At 36.2% G+C, this 25,584-nt stretch overlaps 1 protein-coding gene across 1 annotated transcript in view; it reads right to left on the reverse strand.

The window, feature by feature from the left end:
- Nucleotides 1-25,584, reverse strand: part of MICU3 (mitochondrial calcium uptake family, member 3) — a 156,395-nt gene that overhangs the window by 18,545 nt on the left and 112,266 nt on the right. The window contains exons 9-11 of the mRNA XM_006893555.1: nt 15,986-16,081; nt 5,442-5,542; nt 4,502-4,673 (exon numbers count right to left, since the gene is read on the reverse strand). Of these exons, the coding sequence (XP_006893617.1) occupies nt 4,502-4,673; nt 5,442-5,542; nt 15,986-16,081 (369 nt within the window). The remainder of the gene's footprint in view (nt 1-4,501; nt 4,674-5,441; nt 5,543-15,985; nt 16,082-25,584) is intronic.

Below are 25,584 nucleotides of genomic sequence, written 5' to 3' on the forward strand. Positions count from 1 at the left end.
ATCTATCTCTATCTATCTATCTATCTCAAGATATTTATATATTAGATGGGATATGATGGGCTTCACTGAGAAATAACATAGTGGATCATGTGGATATGGAGGGGAGAACATTCTGGACAAAGAAACAAAGAAGAGAACACATGCAAAAGATCTGACAAACAATAAGGAGACCAGTGTGGCTGCAGTACTGTAAGGAAGTGAGAAGATGGTAGGAAATGAGGTCAGAAAGGTGATGAAGGAGTATACTGTGTATGCACTGCAGGTCATTGTCAAGAATTCAGCTTTGAGAAATTAGGGAATTACCATGCTTAGTTCTGATTCTAGTGTAAAGAATTTCTTTAATTGCTAGACTGAGAAAAGACTTTAAGGAAGCAAAGACAGAAGTAGAGAGGTTATTTAGGAGGCTAGGGAGCTCTCATAGCCTAGTAGTAGTAAGAAGTTGAGCTGTCAACCCTAAGGCCTATGATTCAAATCTACCAGGTGCTCTGTGGGAGAAAGATGGGTAATCTTCTCTACATGATTTAAAGCCTCTGAAATTCCACTATGTTCAGCTATGAAGTGGTTTTGACCTGACAGCACACAAAAAACTCAAGAACAACCACCACAGTGTAATAATAGTAACAGAACGGTGACTTGAATAATAGCCACAGAAATGGCAAATCACATTTGCTGACACACAGTACAGATGAAAACAATAAAGTGTGCAAAATTTTCGCTATCTCCAACTAGAAAAAAAGGACTTTTAAAATTATGTATCTCAGAAGTTTAATTTTGGAATTATCAAAACTGAAATGGCTACTGGCTAGTCAAGGAGAAGTGTTGACCAAGGAGACAAAAGGATGCAAAAAATCTAGAGCGCAGGGGAGAGGTTAAAGCTGAAGACATAATGTGAATATTAATATCCTCGTGACTACCACAAGTAGTCTTAATTACATTCCACATGCTAGGTCAGCTTATCCAAATGTTTGCTTAGTATCTTTACTTAGTTATCTAGTTAGTATCTTTACTTATCTAGCACGAAGTACAAAATTCTCCAAAATAAAATTCTGTAATTCTAAACCTATATTCCTGCTCAACTCAATAAATGATACAATTATTTCACCTGACAGCTTGGGCTCAAGTCCTAGGAGTTCTTGCTATCTTTTATTTTTACTATAAAATATATCCTTCAATAAAGTCTAGTTCTACTTTCTCCTTATCCAATTTCTCACTATTTTCTCCCCTTTCATTATAGTATAAGCCATGGTCATCTCTTACCTAGACTTTTATAACAGTGCCTTAACTGTTTTCCTTGTTTCAGAGTTGGGCCAAATAAAATTTTTCTCTAGATAGCAGTCAAAGGCATTTTAAAAAATAATAAATCATATTTGAGTGTCAACATGGACATTCACTCAGTATGAATACTTGGTAAATTAATGAATACCACTCCTATGTCCTAAAACAGAGTTAACAAATATTTTGTAAATGCAAGAAAGTAAACATTTTCATTTTTATGGACCATATGGTATCTGTTTTAACTATTCAGCCCTACCATTAAAGTGTAAAAACAGCCACGGATAAAATGATTGCGTGTGGGTGTATTCCAACAAAACTTTGTTCCTAAAAATAGGAGATGGAGTAATTTGTGGAGTTCTGCTCTAAAGTCCATACTCTTGATTGTCTTTCTGTTGTTGTTGTTATGTGCCGTCGAGTCGCTTGCGACTCATAGTGACCCTATGTACAACAGCCCTAAACTCTGCTCTGTCCTGTGCCAATCGTACCGTCTCTGACACTCCCATCCCGATTATCCCAGTCACTGAATCAATCCACCTCATAGAGGGCCTTCCCCTCCTGCGCTGTCTCTCCACCCTCCCAAGCATGATGTCCTTCTCCAAGGACAGGTCTCTCCTCACAACATGTCCAAAGTATGTTAGATGGAGCCTCAGAATCCTTGCCTCCAAGGAGCCACCCGGTTTAACCCTTTCCAGGACAAATCTGTCTTTCTAGAACTTTAAAAATGACAATTAAACTTAGTACAGAGATATAACTTGTATCTTTCTACTTATCTTCTACTATTTTTAACTTACTTTGTCCTTTTTATAGCTTATCAAAAACACTAAGATTTTTTCCTCCACAAGGCCCTTATCATTTGCTGCTCCCTCTGCATGAACATTCTTCATTCAGATCTATGCACAGCTGGTTACTCATAACCTTGCCTATAAAGCCATCTTATTAAGAAAAGCCTTTGACCATTCATCTTCTCTGATTCATACGATTCTTGATTCCTTTCATGCTATGTACCATTATCTGAAAGAATATATTTGTTTTGTCTCCCCACTAAGATGTGTTTCCAGAAAAGATAGACGGTGCTTATCTTGTTCCTTTATCCCCAGGAAATAGGATACCAACAAAACAAATCTTGCCTCCCTCTGCTTCTCAATTTTGACTCAGAGATTCTCCACTGGATTTCCAAAACTGTAAATCTTAATTGGAAGACACTTCCTACCTTTTCTCCAGAGGATTAGAAATATTTGGCTAGTAGAACATACAAACAAGCTGCCAATAGCTCTTTAGGGACGAAGATAAAGCCTAGTGAATAGCTGCTGCTATTATGTGCCAATGAGTCAAGTCCAACATATAGCAACCCTATGAACAACAGAGCTGAATCCTGTCCTACCCATCCTGTGCTATCCTCATCATCTCTAATAAACGTGAGCCCACTGCTATAGTCATGTCAATCCATCTGGCTTGAGGGTCTTCCTCTCTTTCACTGAGAATGTTTAATAAATATCTAGTGGATAAACTAATAAATATGCAAGCATTTTAGAAATTTTAAGTGCTATTCAAATCACAGTTGATGTTATAATAGTCTCTATCAGTATTTGAGTTATCATGAGATACATTTATGATTGTCTAGAGTTTCTTTCTTTTTAAAAATGAAACATAGTATTGCATTGTGCAATTTGCTGATGTTAACTTGATGTTGGCTTGCAGATATTTATATGTTATACTTCCAACCCACAAAGGCAAGTAAAGAACCAACTTTAAAGACATTAATAATAATACTTTTTTTTTTTTAAAAAAGGCATCTGACTTAAGTAAAATCCAACTTACGAGTTGTACAGTGTCCTGTATTAATCTGGGGACTACCTGTATTCTTTTACGAAGAAGAGATTGAGTAGTCAATGGAAGGAGTAAGTTGGGTGTAACTGGTCTATCATTGGCTTACAAGTGTTCTGGGTTTGAACCTTTTGGAAAGATTCCAAATACCTGAGAGTTTTAAATTCCCTTTTTTAAAAAGAAAGATATCAATACCAGGTGGTTGTTTGCTGAAGAGAAGGGAGCATGAAAAGGCATAAACATTCAATCAATGCTGCCTCACTTGCCAATGTTTCCTTTTTTAATGTGATATTTTATAGTGTTTAGGATATTTCTAGAATTGAGAACTTTTTAGAAATGGAACTTAACTTTCTATTTTTGTATTTCAAATGCAAAAACTAGTAGCAGAAACAAGAAGTGTCCTGAAAAAAAGTTCCACCTGAAATTTAACTTTTCAGCCAGGTCTTAAGGCCTTTAATAGCTTGAGTGAGTAGTACAATTTCCAATATTTATTTTTAGCAAAGTATCTATGAATTGGGACAACTTATTTTAACATGTAAAACTGATAGAAGTTTCTCTCAGATCAAGTGAGGATGTAAACAAACTGGCTGATTGTATTCTTTTTCTCATTCCTTAGAGGTCCTAAAGAATTGTTGACTGACACAGTATACCCATTCTAAACAAAGTCAAACTATTTGTGAGTGTTTCTAGGGCAGATTAACCCGATCTTTGTGTAAGCACAAATAGAAGGCAATATATTCAAAACATCTCATGCTTGAAGGGTTACTTGTAACACCAGTTCTATTTGGTTGCAGTGATGCATTCAAATACCACTAGATAATGCAACTGCTCAGAATTGCTGACAACGGATTTGTTATTACACAAATAGACAATTAGTTGTTACAGGTTCTTAACCAGTCATGCCATCAGAACTCTTTGAAAACCACCTTTACTTCAACGTCTGATAAGATCACTCACTCATCAATGGCTATCTTTAAATGACCCATTATTAAAGGTATTAGAGAAATGAATAAGGTGTGACTGAAATGATGTCAATATAAACTGTTATCTAAGAGGTGGCATTTATATAGTAGTCAAATCACATAGCCTAGCAGAATTCTTCTGAAAAGAGATAGTCTTAGTTTGAATAAAACTATTTAAAAAGCCTTAATAGTCTTCATCATACCTCAGAAAAATATGGATCTCTATTCAGGAATTTAAATTACCTTATTTAAAAAAAAAACCAGCCGGAGCACATTGGACATACCTAATTCTTTTCCCCTCCTTATCTTAAGTATCTATTAATCCAGAGAGTTACAAAAGAATTTAAAAAAGGGTAATATACCTTTATAATTTTGTATTTCTTGTAATATAGAATTATAAGATAATAAATAAATATGAACAAAGGAGATTAGATACCTACCTTCTCTTCAGGTATACTGTAACGCACATTTTCTAAAAATACTGATGTATTTTCCACATTTGTATATCTCAAAAGAATATGAGCAAAATCTTCTTCACTGATGGTATTCATCCCATTAGAGTATGAAAGAAATTCTATTTCTAGAACTTCTGTTTGGAGGTTATCCATAAATCTGTGACAAAAATATGATAACATAAACATAAAATAATTCAATTACATGATGACACACTGCTTCATGAAGTTTTCTGTAAACAGGAAAGAGTCCAAATTATGAGTGGCTTTACTACTTAAAGACTGTGGCATCGGGGCAAGTGCTTGGATTTTTAGAATTTTGGCTTTCTCATTTGTTAAATTAGGATAGCAAAAGTATTTCTGCAATTAATTTAGTGTGTCTATTACATTAAAGCCCTACTGTGATCAAGTCAATTCTGACTCATACATCCTGTAATACAGAGCAGAACTGTCACACAGAATTTTCCAGGCTGTACATCGTTATGGGAGTATACTGTTACCATCTTTCTCCCAAGAAGCAGTCTGTGCGCTGTTTTGTTTTGGTTTTTTTTTAAATTGGCCATTCAGAGAGCAGTCAAATGTCTAACTCATTGTGCCACTAAGCCTCCTTATCTATCAGCCAACAAATATTTGTTTGTTATTGTGATCTATTAAAATGGAGAAACTGGCAACACACTTTCTTTTGAACATCTAAGAATTGATAATCAATTTAAAGATACAGATTTTTTTAATTGTTAACTTTGTAACTACCAATATAGCCACTTTTATATATGTATTAACAGTGAATATTTGTTACTGAGAGAATGGGCAGTACTGGCAGTTAAGGCAAAAGCACCAATGAGGTATCAATATACTAAGTGGTTTCTAAAGTTCGTTCCAACTTTAGCATGCTAACATTCTTTCAATGAAAATATAAGTGAAGGCTCACCTATAAAAATCTTCAAAGTTGAGCTCAGCTTTTCCTTTCTTTCCAAAAAAGTGCACAAGTAATGTAGTATCCGCTACTAAACATGTGATGTCATCAGCACGCTTGAAAAAACATAAGAATATAAAAAATTTTTATAAAAAATATAAAATTGACAGTGAGCTGCACTGAATTTCAGAGGCTGATATCTGTCAAAAGATTTTATTATCAGCATATAAGTAATAAGAAAATAAGTATATTAGAAAGTACACACAGAATATATAGTAGATAGGAATGATAAAACACAAAGCTATATAATAAAAACAAAACAAACAAAAAACCCAACAAATCCATTGCCATCATGCTGATTCCAATTCAAAGTGACGTTAGGGCTTTCAGTTTATATAAATCTTCAGGGAAACAAATTGCCTTCTTTTTCTCCCACAATGCGGTTTCTCTATTTTTTTTTTTAAATTTATGTGTGTGTGTGTGTGTGTGTACTGTCAAATCAGATCTGACTGGTACAGGAGGAGACTGTTCCTCCTTCTCCAGCAAAATATCTGGTGGATTCAAACCACACACATCTGGGATTGCAGTGCAGCTTCTTGCCACTAGGCCACCAGAGCTCGACGGTTTGTCTATTTTAACCTTTGATCTTTTAGTTAGCAGCTGATTGTTTCACCACTACAGGACAAGTGTTCCTCTACAAGGCTTTATAATTCCATGTAACTACAATTAAAATTAAGCTCAAGTTTTGAAAATAAATATATTAATGATATGAATCCTTAATAGTTAAAAAATGTAGATACAGGGAGCTCTGGTGGCCTAGTGGTAAGGAGCTGCAACTACAATCCCAGAAGTGCACGGTTCGAATCCACCAGATGCTCTGCCGAGGAAGGAGGGACAATCTCCTCCTGTACCAGTCAGATCTGATTTGACGGTACACTCACACAAAAACAATAAAATAAAAAAAATGTAGATACAGTAGTAAAATTACTTATTTTGAAAATTTCACCCCCAGTGTACACATGCATGCTATACGTAACGTATACACAAAAGTTAAAATTCATCTAATTATATAAACATCTAAATATTCTATTTCTAAAATAATTTAACTTGGGTTTTTCCCCATCAAACTGAAAATCCATCTTTGTTGTTGTTTGGAAATAACAGTAAGATTTATTGAGCTGTATCTTGGCACAGATGCTGGGACTTGTCCATGGTGCTCTTGATGTACAACGCCCTAACTTTCTGCCAATTCTTTATCAGTGAAGCCAGAAAGCTGACAGACAGGTGGATGTTGTAAACACGTTCATCATCTGTCATCTTCACATGGCTAACAGCCACTGCCAAACACAAGACCTTTTCATCTGAAATTTGATGGTGGACTTCACCTTTTCTACTTTTGCCACCATGTTCTCATTGTGGGTAAGCAGAGAAGGGAACTTCCCAGCCTGAACCCAGGATTCTGGAGGTCTGTTTGCTCAGAGATTCAGAGTCCAAAAAGGCATCATACTTCATACTTTCTGACTAGCTTCTTATTGTGGTTGAGCTTTTTCAGTGCTTCGATGTCCATGTGGGGGATATCCATAGAATTGGCTTCATCACAGTGCTGCTGATCCCCAAGAACACACTGTGGACTTGGGACCTGGGGTGGACTTAAGCCTGATGGTACCCGAGAAGTGCTTGTCCTTCTGAGGGTCATAGTTCTTTAAATGATCTAAAACTCCACCATTCCCAAAATCTTTCTGCGTTTGTGCTGGCCCCCGTGTAGGACTTCCTGAATCGTCTCATAGAGGGTGTCCTGAGAGAGTCTGCTCAGGATTCTCAATGCCGCAGTAGCTGGAAATGAGGAAAATCTATCCTATAAAAGGATGCCCAAAATAGGTGAATTCCTCAGATGTGCTGAATGTTAAAAGGCTGCCAATAGGACTGCTTCAAATTCCACAAAGTAGTTTCCTTAACCTCGTTGTTTTTTTGTTAGGTGTCAAGGATGACTCACAGCAAATGTATGAACAGCCAAGTTGAACTGTTTTATCCTGTGCCGTCCTCATCACCTCTGACATACTAGAGCTCACTGCTGAAATCACCATGTCAGTACATCTCATTGAGGTTTTTCTTCTCCGTGGCCCACCTCCATCTTTCCAAGCAAGATGTCCCTTTCCAAAGAATAGCCTCACCTAGCTACATGTTCAGAGTATTAAGGATGAAGGTTTGCATCTTTGTTTCCAAGGAGCACTCTTGGTGCACTCACTTTTCCCAAGACATACCTGTTGTTCTTTTGGCAGTTCAAAGGATATTCAGTACTCTTCTCCAACACCACAACTCAAAGGTATCCATTCTTCTTCTGTCATCCTTACTCATTTCCCAGTACGATACATCTCCTAACTGCTGGTATCAAGGTTGCTGATTGTGAATCCAAGCAAAATGAAATAATTGACAACTTCAGCCTTTTCTCCATCTATCATGATATTGTCTACTGGTCCAGTTATAAGAATTTTTGCTGTTTTGATGCTGAGATGCAATCCATATTGAAGGAAGTATTCTTTGGTCTTCTGCAACAAGTGCTTTAAGTCTTTCTCACTTTCAGCAAGCAGCAAGATGTATCATCTGCATAATGTAGGTTAGTGATGAATCTTCCTCATAGATTCTAGTTTCTCGAGTAATTTGCTCAGCATACAGACTGAATAGCTATGGAGAGCCTAAGAAAATCTTTCTTTTTATAATGTTGTAGAGTTTATCCCCACCATTTTTTTTCCATACAGTTCTACAGTCTCACAGTGTTGCTTAATCAGAATTATTCGTTATGGGCTAACCTAAACTAAAGCCACTGCTATTGAGTTGATTCTAATTCACTGTGAATGTCTACTGAATTTCTGAGGCTGTAATGGTTATAGGAGTAAACTGTCTACTCTTCTCCTAAGGAGCATCGACAAATAGATTTAAACTGCTGACCTTTTGCTTAGCTACCCAACATGTAGCGCACTGCACCATCAGGGCTCCTTGACAATGGGTTAGAAAAACACTAATCAGTAGACCATTTTGTGTTGAGGAGGCCAACTGCTAATATAAAGAGAAAAGGATTAAAAATCAGAAGACCTGGGCTAACTGTGCTTGAACTTTAGTCTCCTTGTTTGTAGAATGGGAATAATCAACCTATAAGATTAGTATTGTAAAACTGAAATCTTAATCATTGACATCTGTCTATGAGCTCTGGTGGCTTTTTGTTGTTATGTGCTGAACAAGGGCTCTGAACCTTGCCCTATCCTGAGCCAATCTCACTGTCTCTGACACACCTGATCCCGTTGCCATAGTCACTGTGTTAATCCATTTCCTCCAGGGTATTCCTCTTCTGTGCTGATTCTATACTCTTCCAAGCATTGGAATCCAATCCTTCCTTCTCCAAGGATTGGTCCCTTTTTGTGACATGACCAAAATATCTGAGAAATAGCATCAAAAACCTTGTCTCCAAGGAGCAAACTGGTTTCACCCTCTGCAATTTTTCTATAGGACAGACCTGTTTGTTCCCTTAGCAGATCATGGGATGTTCAATACTTTTCTCCAGTACCACATTCAGAGGCATCAGTTCTTCTGCCATTCTTATTCACTGTCCAACTCTCAGACGCATAGCAAGCAACTGAGACTACAAGGCCTGGATCAGGCGCATCTTAGTTTTGAGACTGACATGGTTGCTCTTTTTAGCAATCTGGAGAGTTCTTTGACAGTAGATTTTCCTACCGCAATTTTTCTTTTGATTTCCTGACTGCTGGTGCCAAGTGCTCATTGTGGATCCAAGAAAGATGAAATCAACAACCAACAATCTTTCTCCATCTGTCATGATGCTGTCTATTGTCTATGTAGTGGTGACAATTTTTGTTTTCTTGAGGTTGAGATGCAATTCATATTGAAGGCTGCTATCACTGACCTTTTGCATCAAACACTTCAAGTCCTCAGTTTCGGCTGGCAAAGCTGTATCATCTGCATAATGCAGCTTGTTGTTGAGTCTTCCACTAATCTTGATGACACACTCTTCTTCATAAAGCCTAGTTTCCTGAACAATCTGTTCCACATACAGATGAAAAAGATATGGAAAAAGGAACATTTCTTGATTTTGAGTCATGTAGTGTTCCCTTGCTCTGTCCACACGACTGCTTCTTGTTTTAGGTATAGATTTCGTATGAGCACAATCAGGTGTTTTGGAAATTCTCATTCTTCTCAATGTGAGCCACAATTTATTGTGATCCACAGAGCCAAGTATCCTTGCATAGTTGATAAACTACAAACAGACATTCTTCTGATACTCCCTTCGTTCAATCATGATCCATCTGACATCAGCAACGATATCCCTGGTACTGTGGTCTCTTCTAATAATAACTTGTGTATCTGGACGTTTTCTGCCAATGTAGTATTCCAGTCAGTTTGGGATAATCTTCAACAAGATTTTGCTTACATGTGATACTGTAGGATAATCTCCATATTCTGTGGGATCACCTTTCTTTGGGAATGGGAATAAACATGAATCTCTTCCAGTTGGTGGGCCAGGGAGCTGCTGTCCAGATATGTTGGCACAACCTGGTAAGCACATCCAGAGCAGTATCTATTTGTTGAAATATCTCAATTGGTATTCCAGCAATTCCCAAGGCCTTATTTTTCTGCAATTCCTTCAGAGCAGCTCGAACGTTCTCCTTTTTTTATTACTGATTCTGGATCACATGCTATTTTCTGAAAAGGTTCTGTGTCAGCCAATTCATTTTGGTACAGTGACTCTGTGTATTCCTTCCATTTTTGATGCTTCCTGGATGATTCAGTATATTGTCTTTAAGCACTGAAACTTGCAGCTTGAATTTGTTCTTAAGTTCCTTCAGCTTCATAAATACAAAATGAGTCTGTCCCTTTCGATTTTCTGATTGCAGCTCTTTACACATTTTGTTATAATATTTTGTTTTTTTCAAGCTGCCCTTTGAAATCTTCTGTTCAACTGTTTAACGTACTCATTTCTTCACTTTGTTTTGGCTTCTTGGCATTCTAGTGAAGTATTCAGAGTCTCCTCCGACATCTATTCTGGTCCTTGCTTCCTCTTCTATCTTTGTAAAGACCTTTTGCTTTCTTAATTGATGATACTCTTGATATAATTTCACCGTTCAGCTGGTCTTTAGTCATTAGGGCTTATGGTCTCAAAGTTGTTCTTGAAACAGTTTTTAAATTCAGGTGGGATAGATTCAAGGTTCTATTTTGGTTTTTGTGGATTTGTTTTAATTTTTTTTAGCTGCAGTTAGAACTTGCACATGAGTTGTTGACAGTTTGTTTCACATTTAGCACCTGGCTTAGTTCTCACAGTTGATACTGAGCTTCTCCAAAGATTCTTTCCACACATGTGATCAATCTGTCCTATGCAGTCCATCAGGTGAGCTCCATGTGTATAGCTGTCATTGTGTTTTTTATAAAAGGGGCACTGGCAACCTAAAGTCACACAGTTTGAATCCACCAGTTACCCTGTGGTAGAAAGATGATCAATCTCCTCCTTTGTGATTTACTGCCTCTGAAAATCCACTACAGGGTCAATTATGAGTGGTCTAAACTTGACGGTACACACAACAACAATCTATTTATTACAAAATTAGCAGGAGGAAACAGTACTTGAGAAAGCGTCCTTAAGTGGTGCATTACAGTGGAGGCTTTAGACAATCAAAAGTCAGTATGAAATACTAGGGTATCTTTTTGCAAGTTAGAGAAAGGAAGGAGTAAAGGAAGAATAAAGAGGATGAGAAAGGGAAAGGCCTGATGTTTTAGAAAAAGCTGTTTAATTTTATAAATAAACAACACTATTGTGAATAAGGGGGCTCAAGTGTCAGCTTGCTGGCTTTGATTCCTGGCTCTTCTCCTCAATAGCTATGTGATGTGGGAAATTAAACTTTGTGATGATATTACTGTAATCCTCAGAAAATAATAGTATATATACGAAAGGACTTTTTTAAGGACTGAATAACAAGTGTAAATAATTTAGCACTGTGACACGTATTATAAATACTATATTGCTAAATATATTGCAAGAAATAAAAAAAAGCAATTTAGGACATTTATTAATGAATCTTCATAGAAGAAAAATTATTTTATAGGGTACATTCTAATTTCTTTTTTAATAGTTGAAACTACACAAAGATATTATATACACCTGGGGGGAAAATGCCTTAAAATGAGGTTACAGAAATAGCACAAGTTAGTGAACCCAACATAACTACTTAATGTTTTTCCCCAGGGATGTGATGGCCTTTACCTGAAGACATAATACACTGAAATGTAGATGGCTTTGTTTTACACAGCTTTAAAATAATGACCTCATTCAGGCAGTTTTTCTCATGCTCATTGAGCAGAGCAGATCTTCACTTACAGTCTTTCATCATCAAAATCTTATTAGATTTAGGTTGCATTTACCCAGATAATCCAGATCCACAGAGGCATAAGTAACAGTTTGACATCAGGGGAAAAAAATTAGAAAATGGAAATGGTGAAAACAATTTTTCCCCCATTCAATGAAAAAGAGTACTGTTCAGAGTCATTGAAAACTACACCAGGGTCCTTAGTATCTTAACAGTGTTATATAACTTAAATCACACAAGGGGTGAGACAAAAATAGAGATTTTATCCCTTTGATTCTTGTGCTCATTGTTAAAAGAAAATGAATTCAGGTGTTTTCATAACAAAGCAAGAAAACAAAGCCACAAAAGAACCCAGGGGCATAGGCATGAAATGCCATTATCTAACTTGTTTTGAGTAAAAATTATTTATAATCATTTTATATAAAATGAAGGTTGCAAAGAATATAAATGTCAAACTATGAAACAGTTTTAAGATATCTTTTTGATATTTTTGATTAAAATCTTAGCAAGGTCAAGTCAAGTCTAGAAGAAATTTCATATGTTAGTCATCAAAGTTTCAGAATATTCTACTGAAAGGTAAGTAGAATTTAAATGAGAAAAATGTTAATTTTTATGTGTAAAACTTAAAACTGCTTTTATAATTTTGGTACTTACTCAGACTATCTTCAGTTGTTGCATTAAAGATAGCATATTCTACACCAAGAATTCATTACTTATGATTTTGGTTAGAAAAGTTGTGGCTTATGGCTTATTAAAATTTTCATACTATGGTTTTCCTATATATGGACACACACACACACACACACACACACACACACTCTCTCTCTCTCTCTCTCAATGGTTAGAAACAGCTCTGGAATGAGAATATGAAAGGCAAATAACAGTAACAAAAATGTCTATTTTAAAGAGAACAACTTGTTCTCAATGACATTAGTTTCTTTTTGAACCAATTAAAACCAATAAACTGATATTAGTAAATATGATAGGAATTGCAACCAGTTGTAATTTCCTGTTAGTGTCTGGTGCTGTCTAGTTGCTTCTGATCCGTAGAGCCTCATGTACAACAGAATGGAACACCGCCTGGTCCTGTCTCTCCTCGTAATTATTGCTGTGCCTGAGCTAACTGTAGTTGCCACTATGTCAATTCACCTCTTTGAAGGTCTACCTCGTTTTTTGCTGCCCATCTATCTTTTGTAAGCACAGTATCTCTTTTCAGGGACTGGACCCTCCAGATAACATGTTCAATGTATGTGGAATGTGTTCTTCCCATCTGTGACATGACAGATTTTTTTCTCTTCTTCTAGAAATCCATATTATACTTAATATTATTTACTAACACTAGAATTCAAAGGCATTGATTCTTCTTTGGTTTTTCTTATCCACTGTTCTGAACGCACTGCGTATGTTGACAGACGCTGCCAAGTTGGTTCTGTCTGACACTTTACGTAGAACAAAACGAAACAGGGTTCAGTCTCGTACCAACCTCACAATTCCCTCTGTGCTTGATTGAACCAATTATTGCAGCCATAGTGTCAATTGCTGATGTAATTTTGATATTGACTCCAGTGAGTTTTCAGAAGCTGTAAGTTGCACAGAAAAAGACGGCCAATCTTTCTCTCGCAGGGTAGCTTGTGGATTTGAACTGCCTGCCTTTGGGTCAAGGACTGCAGCCTCCTATATGGACTGAAGCTCAACATCAAGAAAACAAAGATTCTCACCACTGGGCCAATTGGCAGCATCAGTATGGATAGTGAAGAGATTGAGATAACAGTTTTAGTTTGCTTGGCGCCACAATCAACACTCTTGGTAACAGCAGCCAGGAAATCAAAAGACGAATTGCACTGGGAAAATCAGCTGTGAGGGACCTCTCAAGAGTACTGAAGAGCAACGATGTCAGGCTGGAGACTAAGGTGCCTCATCCGGGCTATAGTCTTTGCAATTATGTGCTATGCATCAGAGAGCTGGACAGTGAATAGGGATGACAGAAAGAGAATAGATGTCTTTGAGCTTTGGTGCTGGAGAAGAGTGTTGAATATACCATGGACTGCTAGGAGAACAAACAGGTTTGTTCTGGAGAAAGTAAAGCCGGAATAATCCCTGGAGTCAAGGATTCTGAAGCTTCGTCTGACATACTTTGGGCATATTGCAAGGAGGGACTGGTCCTGGGAGAGGGACATCATGTTTGGCAGAGTGGAGGGGAGGTGAAGGAGAGGAAGACCTTTGATGAGATGGATCGATTCTGTGACTGGAGCGGTGGGAATACGTGCGTTTGAGATGGCTAGCTTGGCACAGGATAGAACAGCGTTTAGAGCTCTTGTACACAGGGTCGCTATGAGTTGCAAATGACTTGATGGCACATAACAACAACAACAATCGTAGTTTTGAACATAGAGTACATTTCAATATAAGGAAAAGAAAAATCCTCATAACTGGATTAATAAGCAACATTATGTATAAGTTGAATGAAAATACCATAGCTTGCATCAGGTTTATCTTAGTCTTCAAAATGTCTGTTGCAGCTTATGTACTCAGTACAATATATCAATTGATTTTCTGGCAGCTACTTCCATGGGCACTGATTGTAAACCAAAGTAAAATGAAATCTTTGGCAACTTCCATATTTTTTGTTCATTATCATGGAATTGTGTACTGGTGGAGTTAAATGGATTTTCCCTTTAGGTTGAGGTATAATGCCTACTTGAAATTGTAGGTTTTGGTTGTTTAATTGACTGACATAATTTGGTTGGATAACTGATTCAATGACAAAAAATATCATTTTATAAATTTTTAGAAAATGGCAATTATTTTCTATTCTTTTAGTTATATTGGAAATAAACATGTTACCGTAAAATAACTATTTTAGGTTTTCTTAACTATCCTTAACGGCACAACTGACATTTCAAATATACTCTTTATATGCAGCAATTATTACTTTATCTTGGCTGAAAGCAGGGAGTACCAGACGAATGTCTATCTGTGCTTCATTGATTATGCAAAGGCATTTGACTGTGTGGACCATAACAAACTGTGGCTGACTCTGAGAAGAATGGGAATCCCAGAACACTTGATCATGTTAATGCAAAACTTATACTTGAACCAAGAAGCAGTCATCAGAACAGAGCAAGGAAACACTGCATGGTTCAAAATTGGGAAGGGCATACACCAGGGATGTGTCCTGTCTCCATACCTTTTCAACCTCTATGCAGAACAGATCATTCGGGAGGCTGGGCTCTATGGGGAGGAATGTGGCATCAGGATTGGTGGAAGATCTATCAACAGTCTCCGTTACGCAGATGACACAACCCGGCTTGCTGAAACTGAGGAGGACCTGAAGCGCTTGCTGCTAAGGGTCAGGGACTGCAGCCTTTAATATGGATTGAGGCTCAATGTCAAGAAGACAAAGATTCTCGCCACTGGACCAATTGGCAGCATCAGGATGGATGGTGAAGAGATTGAGTTTGTACACAGCTTTAGTTTGCTTGGCTCCACAGTCAACAGTCTTGGCACCAGCAGCCAGGAAATTAAAAGGCACATTGCCATGGGAAAGTCTGCTGTTAGGGACCTCTCTAACGTGCTGAAGAGCAACGGTGTGTCTCTGGAGACTACGGTGCATCTGGTACAGGCCATGGTCTTTGCAATCACTTGTTATGCCTCAGAGAGCTGGACAGTGACCGGGGAGGATAGAAGGAGAATTGAAGCTTTTGAGCTTTGGTGTTAGAGAAGCGTGCTGAGGGTACCATGGACTGCTAAGAAAACAAACAGATTCATCCTAGAGAGGGTTAAACTGGGCTGCTCTGTGCAGGCAAGGATTCTGAAACTTCGTCTGACATACTTTGGTCATGTTGTAAGGAGGGACCGGTCCTTGGAGAACAACATCATGCTCGGGAGGATGGAGGGCAGGCGCAGGAGGGGGAAGGCCCTCTGGGAGGTGGATTTATTTGGTGACTGAAGCAGTTGGCATGAGTGTGTCGGAGACAATGAGATTGACACAGGACAGAGCAGAGTTTAGAGCTGTTGTACATAGGTTCGCTATGAGTCGCAAGCGACTCAACGGCACATAACAACAACAACAGGGAACACAGACAAATATAAAATACATTTTAAGTTTTATCATTGGGATTCTTAAATGAAAGGAGGACTACACTAATAAAGTGGCATATAGTATCAAGACTTGTTGAAGTTTAATTATACCTCTGCAAGGTCTGAAAAGAGTGCTTGACTTGTGTTACGTCTCAGTGTATCCCAATAGCTTCTGGAGACAACCTCCTCTCCATCTGTTTTAAGTACCTGTAGAAGTTTTAAGAGGCAAAACAGAAAACTAAAGAACAGTCACAAAGAATGATAATTTGAACAATTAAAAATCTCTTCTAAACAACTTTAAAAAGAAAGAAAATGAAAGACATTGGCTTACCTTTTTTGTTTTCTGCTGCACACAATGGCCTTATTATTATACTGCTGATACTATATGGTACTTTCAAAGGTGTGAATTAATTAATTAATTAATTTTAAAAATATTTAGGTAATTTTAAGATAAGCTATAAGCATTATGCCAATTTAAAACTGAATTACTGCTGCTTTTTAAATACTTGACCTCACTATATCAAAGGATCAAAATGGCTATAATCATTAGAAAATTTAGTCCAAATTAATTAAAAAAAAGACCTGATTAAATCAAACTACTCAAAGCTACAAAGATTATGTGGGTGGTGGTGTGGTTAGGTGCAGTCAAGTTGACTACACTCATAGGGACCAAATGAACAAAAACCTTGCTCTATCCTGTGCCATCCTCACAAATGCAACCACATGAAGACTATTATAGTCACTAGGTATATTTGGTAGGCATATCTACTATAAATGGGTAAGATACTTTCCAATCTACTAAGGTTAGAATCCCAGAACACTTTGTGCTCATGAGGTTTATCTTTTGCTTTTCAAAGAGAGGAACAAACTGGGGGGGGGGTGTAGAGAAAAAAGTACAACAATGAATGGAAATCCAAAATCTCTGTAAATGTTCATTAAAATTACTAAAATAAAATAAAAAAAAAACCCCAACAACAAAAAACCCCCCTATACACAGACCAAGAAGCAGTTAAGCGAACACAATAAGGGAACATGGCATGGTTTCAAAGTAGGAAAAGTTGTGTTCTTTCTCCAAATGTACCTAATCTGTATACTAAGCAAATAATTGAAGAAGCTGGACAACATGAAGAAGAATGTGGCATCAGGACTGGAGGGAGACTCATCAATAACCAACATTATGCAGATGACACAACCTTGCTTGCAGAAAGTGTGGAAGACGTGAAGTATTTACGGCAGAAGATAAAAGTCTTCAATGTGGATTATATCTCAACATCAAGAAAATAAAATAAGACTTCTCACCAGTGGACCAACAGGTAACATCATGATAGATGGAGAAACAACTGAAGTTGTCAATTACTTACTTTTACTGGCTCCACAATAGCAGCAGTAAAGAAATCAAAAGACTTGTATTGGAAAAATCTACTTTCAAAGACGTCTCCAAAGTGTTAAGAGAGCAAGGCTCAGCTTAAAGACTAATGTGCACCTGATCCAAATAATACTATTTTCAATTGCTTCAGAAATATTTTAAAGTTGTATGAAAAATAAGGAAGACCTAAGAAGAACTGATGGCTTTGAATTGTGGAGTTGCTGAAAGAATATTGAATATACCATAAATTTCCCAAAGAACAAACAAAAAGAAAGGACAGAATACCAGAAGAATGCCTCTATTTGTGCTTTATTGACTCTGTAAAGGCATTTCACTGTATGTATCATAACATATTAAGGTTAACATTGAGAAGAATGGGAATCCCAGACCAATTATGTGAATTAGTTATGTGGCTGCTGTCCAAAGAGAACAAAGGAATACTATAAGGTTTAAACTTCAGTTGTGTGTCAGGGTTGTATCCTTTCTCCAAACCTATACACTGTATGCTAAGTAAATAATTTGAGAAGGTAGACTCTATGAAGAAGAATATGGCGTAAGGATTGGAGGAAGACTTATCAACAACCTTTGTTATGCAGATGACACAATCTAATTTGCTAAAAATGAGGAGGACTTGTAACACTTGCTGCAGAAGACCACAGACTACATCTCAACAACAAGAAAACAAAAATTCTCACCACTGAACCAACAGGCAATATCATGATAGAGGGCGAAAAGACTGAAATTGTCAACAATTTCATTTTGCTTGAATTCACAATCAACACTCTTGGTACCAGCAGTCAGGAGATAAGGAGATGTATTGCATTTGCAAAGCCTGCTGTCAGGGACCTCTCTAAATTATTGAGTAGCAATATGTTGTCAAAGTTTATTCAAAATGTCTTTCCCAGCCATTGATAACTGTTTACTTTGTGCTGAAGTATCATTTTATTGAGGTAGGATTAAAGTGGGATATAAGCCCCACTCCAGTCGAAGCTTATATAAGTTTATGAAAATTAAATGCTACCTCTCTTTTTTGTGACTTCAGTCTTACAGCTGCAACTGCAACTGACAGTGTAACATGATCACCAGTGTGACATCATGGGCTTGCTTCATCTAAAAGTCAAGTGAGTCATTCCCCTGACCAGGCTGAGTCTCTGGGAGACCTTCCAGCAAATCAGCAAACCCAAGGGACATAGAGGATTGGGGAGAACTGAACTAAGGAGGGACTGTCGATGTCAGAAATCATGGAGTTACACAGAAAATCAAATATATGGGATATTGTTGATTTAGCACTTCTTGTAACTGATCTATTAATCTTATCAGAATGAATTATGAATATAAGCAATGATGTCAGTTTGAGAACTAGGGTGCATTTGATTTAGGCTATCGTCTTTTCATTCACTTGTTATGCATCCGAGAACTGGACAATGAATAAGATGACAGAAGAACTGGTGCCTCTGAGTTGTTGTGGTGGAGTCATCTGAAAGTTAGATGATGAATAAGGAAGGTGAACAAAGAATCAATGACTTTGATTTGTGGCTTTGGAGAAGAGTACTACATATTCCACCGGCTGCAGAAAGTACAAACAAGTTTGTCTTGGAGGAAGTGCAATTAGTGTTCCTTAGAGACAAAGATGGGACTGTATTGTCTCATATACTTTGGACATTTTGGTAAGAAGGTCTAGCCTTTGCAAAAACAATCATGCTGGAAATGAGAAAGATGGAGGGTCAGAGAAAGAGAAGATGACCCTCAATACGACTGACACAGTGACTGTAACAATGGGCACACGCATATCAAGAGACTGTGAGGATAGTGCTGGATGGAGCCAAGTTGATTTATATCTGTTGTTTATAGGTTTGCTATGAGTTGAAGTCAAAGTCAACTTGAAGGCATCTAACAACAACAAATATTTATATATGCAAATGCCTTATATAAACTAGGGAACGAAAAAGAGATTAGTTTGGCTCATGGGGGGAAAAGAAATGGATAGCAAAGTAAATGATCTAAATTTTGAGACTGCAGCACAGCTTCTTACCAGCAGGCCACCAGAGCTCCCAATGATCTAAATTTTGTTGTTAGTTGCTACTGAGCTAATGGCTGACTCATCATGACCATAAACAATACAGAAGGAAAAACTGCCTGGTCCAAGACCATCCCAATGATTGGGTGCAGACTGGATGACTGTGATTCAGAGGATTTTCACTGGCTTAATTCTGGAAGTAAACTATTAGGCCTTTCTTCCTAGCTTGTCTGGTGTGGAAGCTTGTTGAAATCTCTTCAGTACAATATTAACAAGCAAGCCTCCACTGATAGTGATTTTCTATAACACACAAACTTAAATAAGCAAAAGAAAGAAAACTGTAGTAGTATCACGTAAAGATACTAGTACTGCAGTAATGTACACGTCTATTATAGGAAATACATAGGGTTTTCAGAGGCCTGCTATTTCGGAAGTGGATGGCCAATTCTTCTTCCTAGTCTGTCTTAATCTGAACGCTCAGATTTAGAGAAGTATCTGACAGACAAGCATTTTACGGAAAAAAGCAAATGAAAGATGTTTTTACCCAACTGTGGAACTGACCAATATTTTCAGTGTTCTCCCTGCCCTTGACACAAGTGTCTTGACCCACTTATTTCCCTGCTCCACCATCCACCAGCATCCCCTTCCACTCCTACCCAACATCTATCTCCTGTTGTCCAGCCCTTAATCTGATAGTTTATATCTCAAGCTTTATGGGCTTCTGTGATTCCAAACACTTCAGCTGCTGACAATTTCTTATGCTGTGGCCAGTGTCTCTTGAGTTTAGGGGTAATGCTTCCCAAGTGAGGGTGATGTGTCCTATAGATCTGGTGTATAGATTGCTTTCTACTCCAACAATTTCTGCCTCCACCTTGACCTGCCAGGCCTCTGGGTTGGCCAATTGGCAGCATCAGGATGATTATGAAGAGATTGAGATTGTACACAGCTTTAGTTTGCTTGGCTCCACAGTCAACAGTCTTGGCACCAGTAGCCAGGAAATTAAAAGGCGCATTGCCATGGAAAAGTCTGCTGTTAGGGACCTCTCCAAAGTACTGAAGAGCAATGGTGTCACTCTGGAGACTAAGGTGCATCTGATATAGGCCATGGTCTTCGCAATCACTTGCTATGCGTCGGAGAGCTAGACAATGATTAGGGAGGATAGAAAGATAATTGATGCCTTTGAGCTGTGATGCTGGAGAAGAGCATTGATTATACCATGGACTGCTAAGAAAATTAACAGGTTCATCCAAGAGAGGATTAAACCAGGCTGGCCTTGGGGGCAAAGATTCTGAAGCTTCATCTGACATAATTTGGACATGTTGCAAGGAGAGACCAGTCCTTGAAGAAGGACATCATGCTTGGGAGGGTGGAGGGACAGTGAAGGAGAGGAAGACCCTCTATGATGTGGATTGATTCAGTGACTGGGATAACTGAGTGACAGAGAGAGTGAGATTGGCACAGGATAGAGCAGGGTTTAGGGCTGTTGTACATAGGGTCACTATCAGTTGCAGGTGATTCAAAGGGAACATAACAACAACATTATAGGAAAAGCAACAACAAACAAACCAAGTACAACTCTTTCCTGAAAGAAGCCATGCAAAACCCAATTCTTAAATAAGTCTCACAAAGGCATTCTGAAAACTATATACTCACAATAAAAAATTACTGAATATAAAAGAACAAAAGCTAGAATAGTGAAGGCCAGCAGCAATAACAAACAATAAAACTACATCAAAGATTTCAGTTATTGCACGAGTTAGATAGGAACACAAAATAAGTATAAATAGTTACAAAATATAAATTGAAAATATAACTTCAAATGATTAGGAAAAAAAAGACTAGTATGATTAGGCTTGTTAGAGAACGAATTTGGAGACATGAAAAATGTTATGACATTTAATATAGAATAATACACAAAAAGAACAGATAAAGAAGATAACTTTGGAAGATAAATATGAAATTATACAGAATGCAGCATGAAGAGAAAATGTCAAATTATTTAAAAATAATCTATATTTTATCAGTATCAATGAATAATTCAATACAATATTATTAACTAAAACTTGGTAGATTATTAAAGAAGTGAAGGGTCACGGAATACAGCAGTAACATCTAATGAAAGCACCATGATATAGTAATAGAGAAAACAGGAAAACATAATATTCAGAAATAATGGCATTGAATTTTGACTGTAAAAAAAAAATCCTCAACAGTAAAAACATTTTTTATATCAATGAAGTCCAATAAATCCCATGACAGAAACACAATGAAGAGATTGTAACATACGAAAGGCAAAGATCTTAAAACAGCCAAAAAAAATGGATGACCCATAAATAAACAATAATTAGATTCACCAGATTTTTCAATTTCAAAAGCAGAGTTCAAAAGAATGAAATCTTAATTTTCTGAGAATGAATAACTCAATCTAAACTCACACATCCAATTAAACTTCATAGGCAAAATAACATCTTTACAATAATTTTTAAAAATTCAATAAGAACCAGTAAAAGTCATTGCACTAAAGCATGTATTATATGGATAAAAGGTCCGAGAAAGTATGAGGTTAAAGAGTGAATTATCAAGGAATAAAATAACAAATATATTGGCAATTCCAAACAAATATGAATGGTATATATTTTAAAAGTTAACTTGTGAAATCAGAAAAAAGATAAACATTTTGCAAAAAATTGTAGAAACTGTTAATGCATTTTTTTTTGGTTAAAGAATTTTAACATTATTTCTATTTGAGGAATAAAATAAAGATACCAATTAAAAACTTTACTACCTTACGCGTGTTTATTAAAATTTTAAAATACCACAAAAAATATAGAATAGAACGTCCTTGAACTAATACAGAAAACAAAAGGAGCAGAAAGAAAAAAATGTGTACAGAATGAGGTATGTAAATTGACTGAATTATCCAGTTAAAATTCACAAACTGTAAACCTGAAGAACAACTACCCTTTTAAGTAGCATACCCCTAAAATACAAGTAAAGAGAAAAGCTGAAAATAATATATCAAAGTCTTTCAATGATAGGCTAAAAGGCAGCATCAAAAGTTCAAATGAAAGAAGTCATACAAATTAGAAAACTGACATATATTCTTAAAATTCCTTTAAAGTTATCATGTACTATTGGAATTGTTGACATCTATACTTATGGTAAAAGCAATTATGAGAAATGGTGTTCTAGCCTCTGCAGAAATCAAAATACTGATAAAAAAGACAAAAGTCATTACATTCTTTAATATTTATTATACATAGTTACAACAAGAAGTCAGTTCCATTTAAGAATGTTCTTGTTGAAGAGTAAATCAATTTTATAAAAATGATCTTTTAACATATATCTTTTAAATATCTGGTGAAATAAAAAGAGAAATATGCATAAAATAATTCTGCTGCATACTAAAGAACTAAGGGGAGAAATGTGATAATGTATGTTGCAACCTTAACTAAGTATGTTAACCATCAGTTTTTACAGTAAGCTACAACTATTGTTAAAACATTTTTACATTTAACTATAACTATTTTTTAAACTACAAGTTATAGAAACAAACTTTTGTTGTTGTTGTTGTTGTAATACTATTTCTTTCTTCTTTAAATTTTTTTTTTTATTTTAATTGAGATTTTAACAAAAGCTTATAGAGAACTTGGATTTCCTTTCTTTCACTGTTGCACATTTTCTTCCCTACCCACTCCTCCCAGGCTCGTTTTTCTCTTTGGAAAAAAAAAATTCTTTCATTGTTGAAATAAACTATTGTTTGCCAGATTTTGTTATCTGACAGACATTTTGCTGAAAATGAAACCCAGTGAACCAAGTGAACTTTCCCATACCAAAGGAAAAAACTAATAGTACTTATTGCCTAACAACTAAACAGACTATAAGAAGCATATATGATAATCCAGTTTTCTCCTAGACATTAACTTACAAAGAATTTAGACACCAATCTGCTTCTCACTTTATTATTGAAAATAAAGTTTGTTAATGTATTTATTTTCTTTTTATTTCTCATTTTAAAATGAGTTAATATTTAAAATTTGTTTTAGACTTAAAATACCAAGTATAGATAAAACATACGTTAACAAAAACTTTTTAGGATTCTTAATAATTTTTAAATTACACAAAGGGGCCCCAAGCTGGAAAAAGTTTGAGAATCACTGCTTATAGCCATTCAAGTAAATGAACTAAGCACTACATACAACAGTGGAGATGAAATTGACAATCACAATGCTTAACCAAAAACAACACAGAAAAATTCATATAATCATTCCATTTATGTGAACACACATAATTGGTACAAGGGAACTATATTGTTTAGGATGCCTAAGTAGGTAGTAAAACTACAAAGCAAATCAAGGAAGAGATTAACAAAAAATCATAACTGAAGGCACAAACAGAGGAGCCTCTTGGGTTGGAACTATACTATTTCTTGACCTATAAATGGCAAAACTTTAATTATTTTTAATTTTATTATATATTTATAATAAACTAAATTTTAAAAAAATTGAAAAATCAAGGAAAGCATGGTCACTAAATATCAAGTAAAATGAAGCAAACACTTTTACGTTGTTAGCAGCCACAGAGCTGTTTCTAATTCACAGCATCCCTGTGGGTCGCTACTGTCGTTGTGTACGTACCGCTGTGTTGGAACTGACCCATGGCTGACCCTCCACTGGGTTTTCAGAGGCAGTAAACTGCAAAGGACACGAATGCCCATCTTTCTTCCATGGAGCTGCTGAGCTGGTAGTGTAATTCCATATACCTTTGGGATGGTATTGTAATTCCTTACCACTAACCCACAAGGGCTCTCTTATGTGTGTAGACTAGATGTGTTAACAAGTTTCAACATTATGACCTTCTGAAAACATTGTCTGGTCTGTCTTCTAAAGTGTCTCAGTGGGTTTGAACCACTAGTGGCTAGTATTTAAATGCTTAAACTATTTATACCTAGGGCCTTCTAAGGGAGCTCTGGTGGCCTAGTGCTGAAATCCTGAAGGCATGAGGTTCAAATCCACCTGCTGCTCAGCAGGAGAAAGATGAGCAATCTTGTGGATTCTAAATTACACATTATGATAGATTTATCTATTTTAGCTTGTAACTCAATTTATGCTTTGTGTATTTTGTAACTTCTTTCTGTATAAAAATAATAGATTAATTATGTGAACTGATTCCAGATATCCATAAATATGTTTGCCTTAAAATCTATTTTACTTGATATTTAGTGACCATGCTTTCCTTGATTTTTCAATTTAGAAGTTTATTATAAATATATAATAAAATTAAAAATAATTGAAGTTTTGCCATTTTATAGGCAATCCTGTGCTATTACACTGCCTCTGAAAACCAGCTATGGTTCTGACTCAGTGGTACACAGCAACAATGGGGCCTCCTACATAAAAAATACAAAGTAAAAGAAACTCTGGTGGTGTGTTCCATGGCAAGTTTGGTAATTCAAAAGTCAAGTTTCTTGGGCAGTTCAAATCCACCAGCAGCTTCATGTAAGAAAAAAAAAAGAAGCAATTTCTTCCTGTGTGATTTATAGCTGTGGAAAGCCAGTAGAGGGTCAGCTATGAATCAGAACTGACTCTTCAACAAGAGAAAAGTGGTATATTTACAAGTACATACAAATAAAAAATAGATTTTAAGGCAAACATATTTATGGATATCTGGAATCAATTAACATAATTAATCTATTATTTTTATACAGAAAAAAGTTACAAAATACATACAGCATAAATTGGTTACAAGCTAAAATAGATAAATCTATCATAATGTGTAATTTAGAATCCATTAGATAAAGTCAATTAAAAAATTAGTAATGCTAGGGAAGATTTAGAACAGATGATCAGCATACTTGTTTTACTTACTACAGAATTCTGTATGCCAAATTGGAGAGGAATACAGACTTTGTAAATAGAGACCTTTTATGAATACCAACATTGTTTCAAGCCCATAATAAAACAAAGCTCAATATATCTCAACAAAAAATTGATGAAATTTTTGCTACAATGGAATTAATCTCATGATAAATATTTTTTAAAATAAAAATAGACTTTTGCATTATTGTTGTTTTGAATTTTTATGTTCCTTCCCATATTGTTAGACAGATAATAGGAGTGGGCTATAGAAGAAACATGAAAAGAATTATTTCAAACAAAGAAGGCGTTACAAAAGAGTATGCCAAAATTTCAAAGACACAGTTATTGAATTCAAAGAAACAAGTTTATTGAATATTCGTTGGTGGTGTTGTTATGTACTGTCGAGATGAAACCAACTCATAGCTGACCTTCCTACAGCTTTTCAAAGGCAGTAAATTGTATGGGAAGA

This window comes from Elephantulus edwardii, unplaced genomic scaffold (assembly GCF_000299155.1).
Source record: "Elephantulus edwardii isolate Elephantulus edwardi_28Jun2011 unplaced genomic scaffold, EleEdw1.0 scaffold00128, whole genome shotgun sequence".
Classification (NCBI taxonomy): domain Eukaryota; kingdom Metazoa; phylum Chordata; class Mammalia; order Macroscelidea; family Macroscelididae; genus Elephantulus; species Elephantulus edwardii.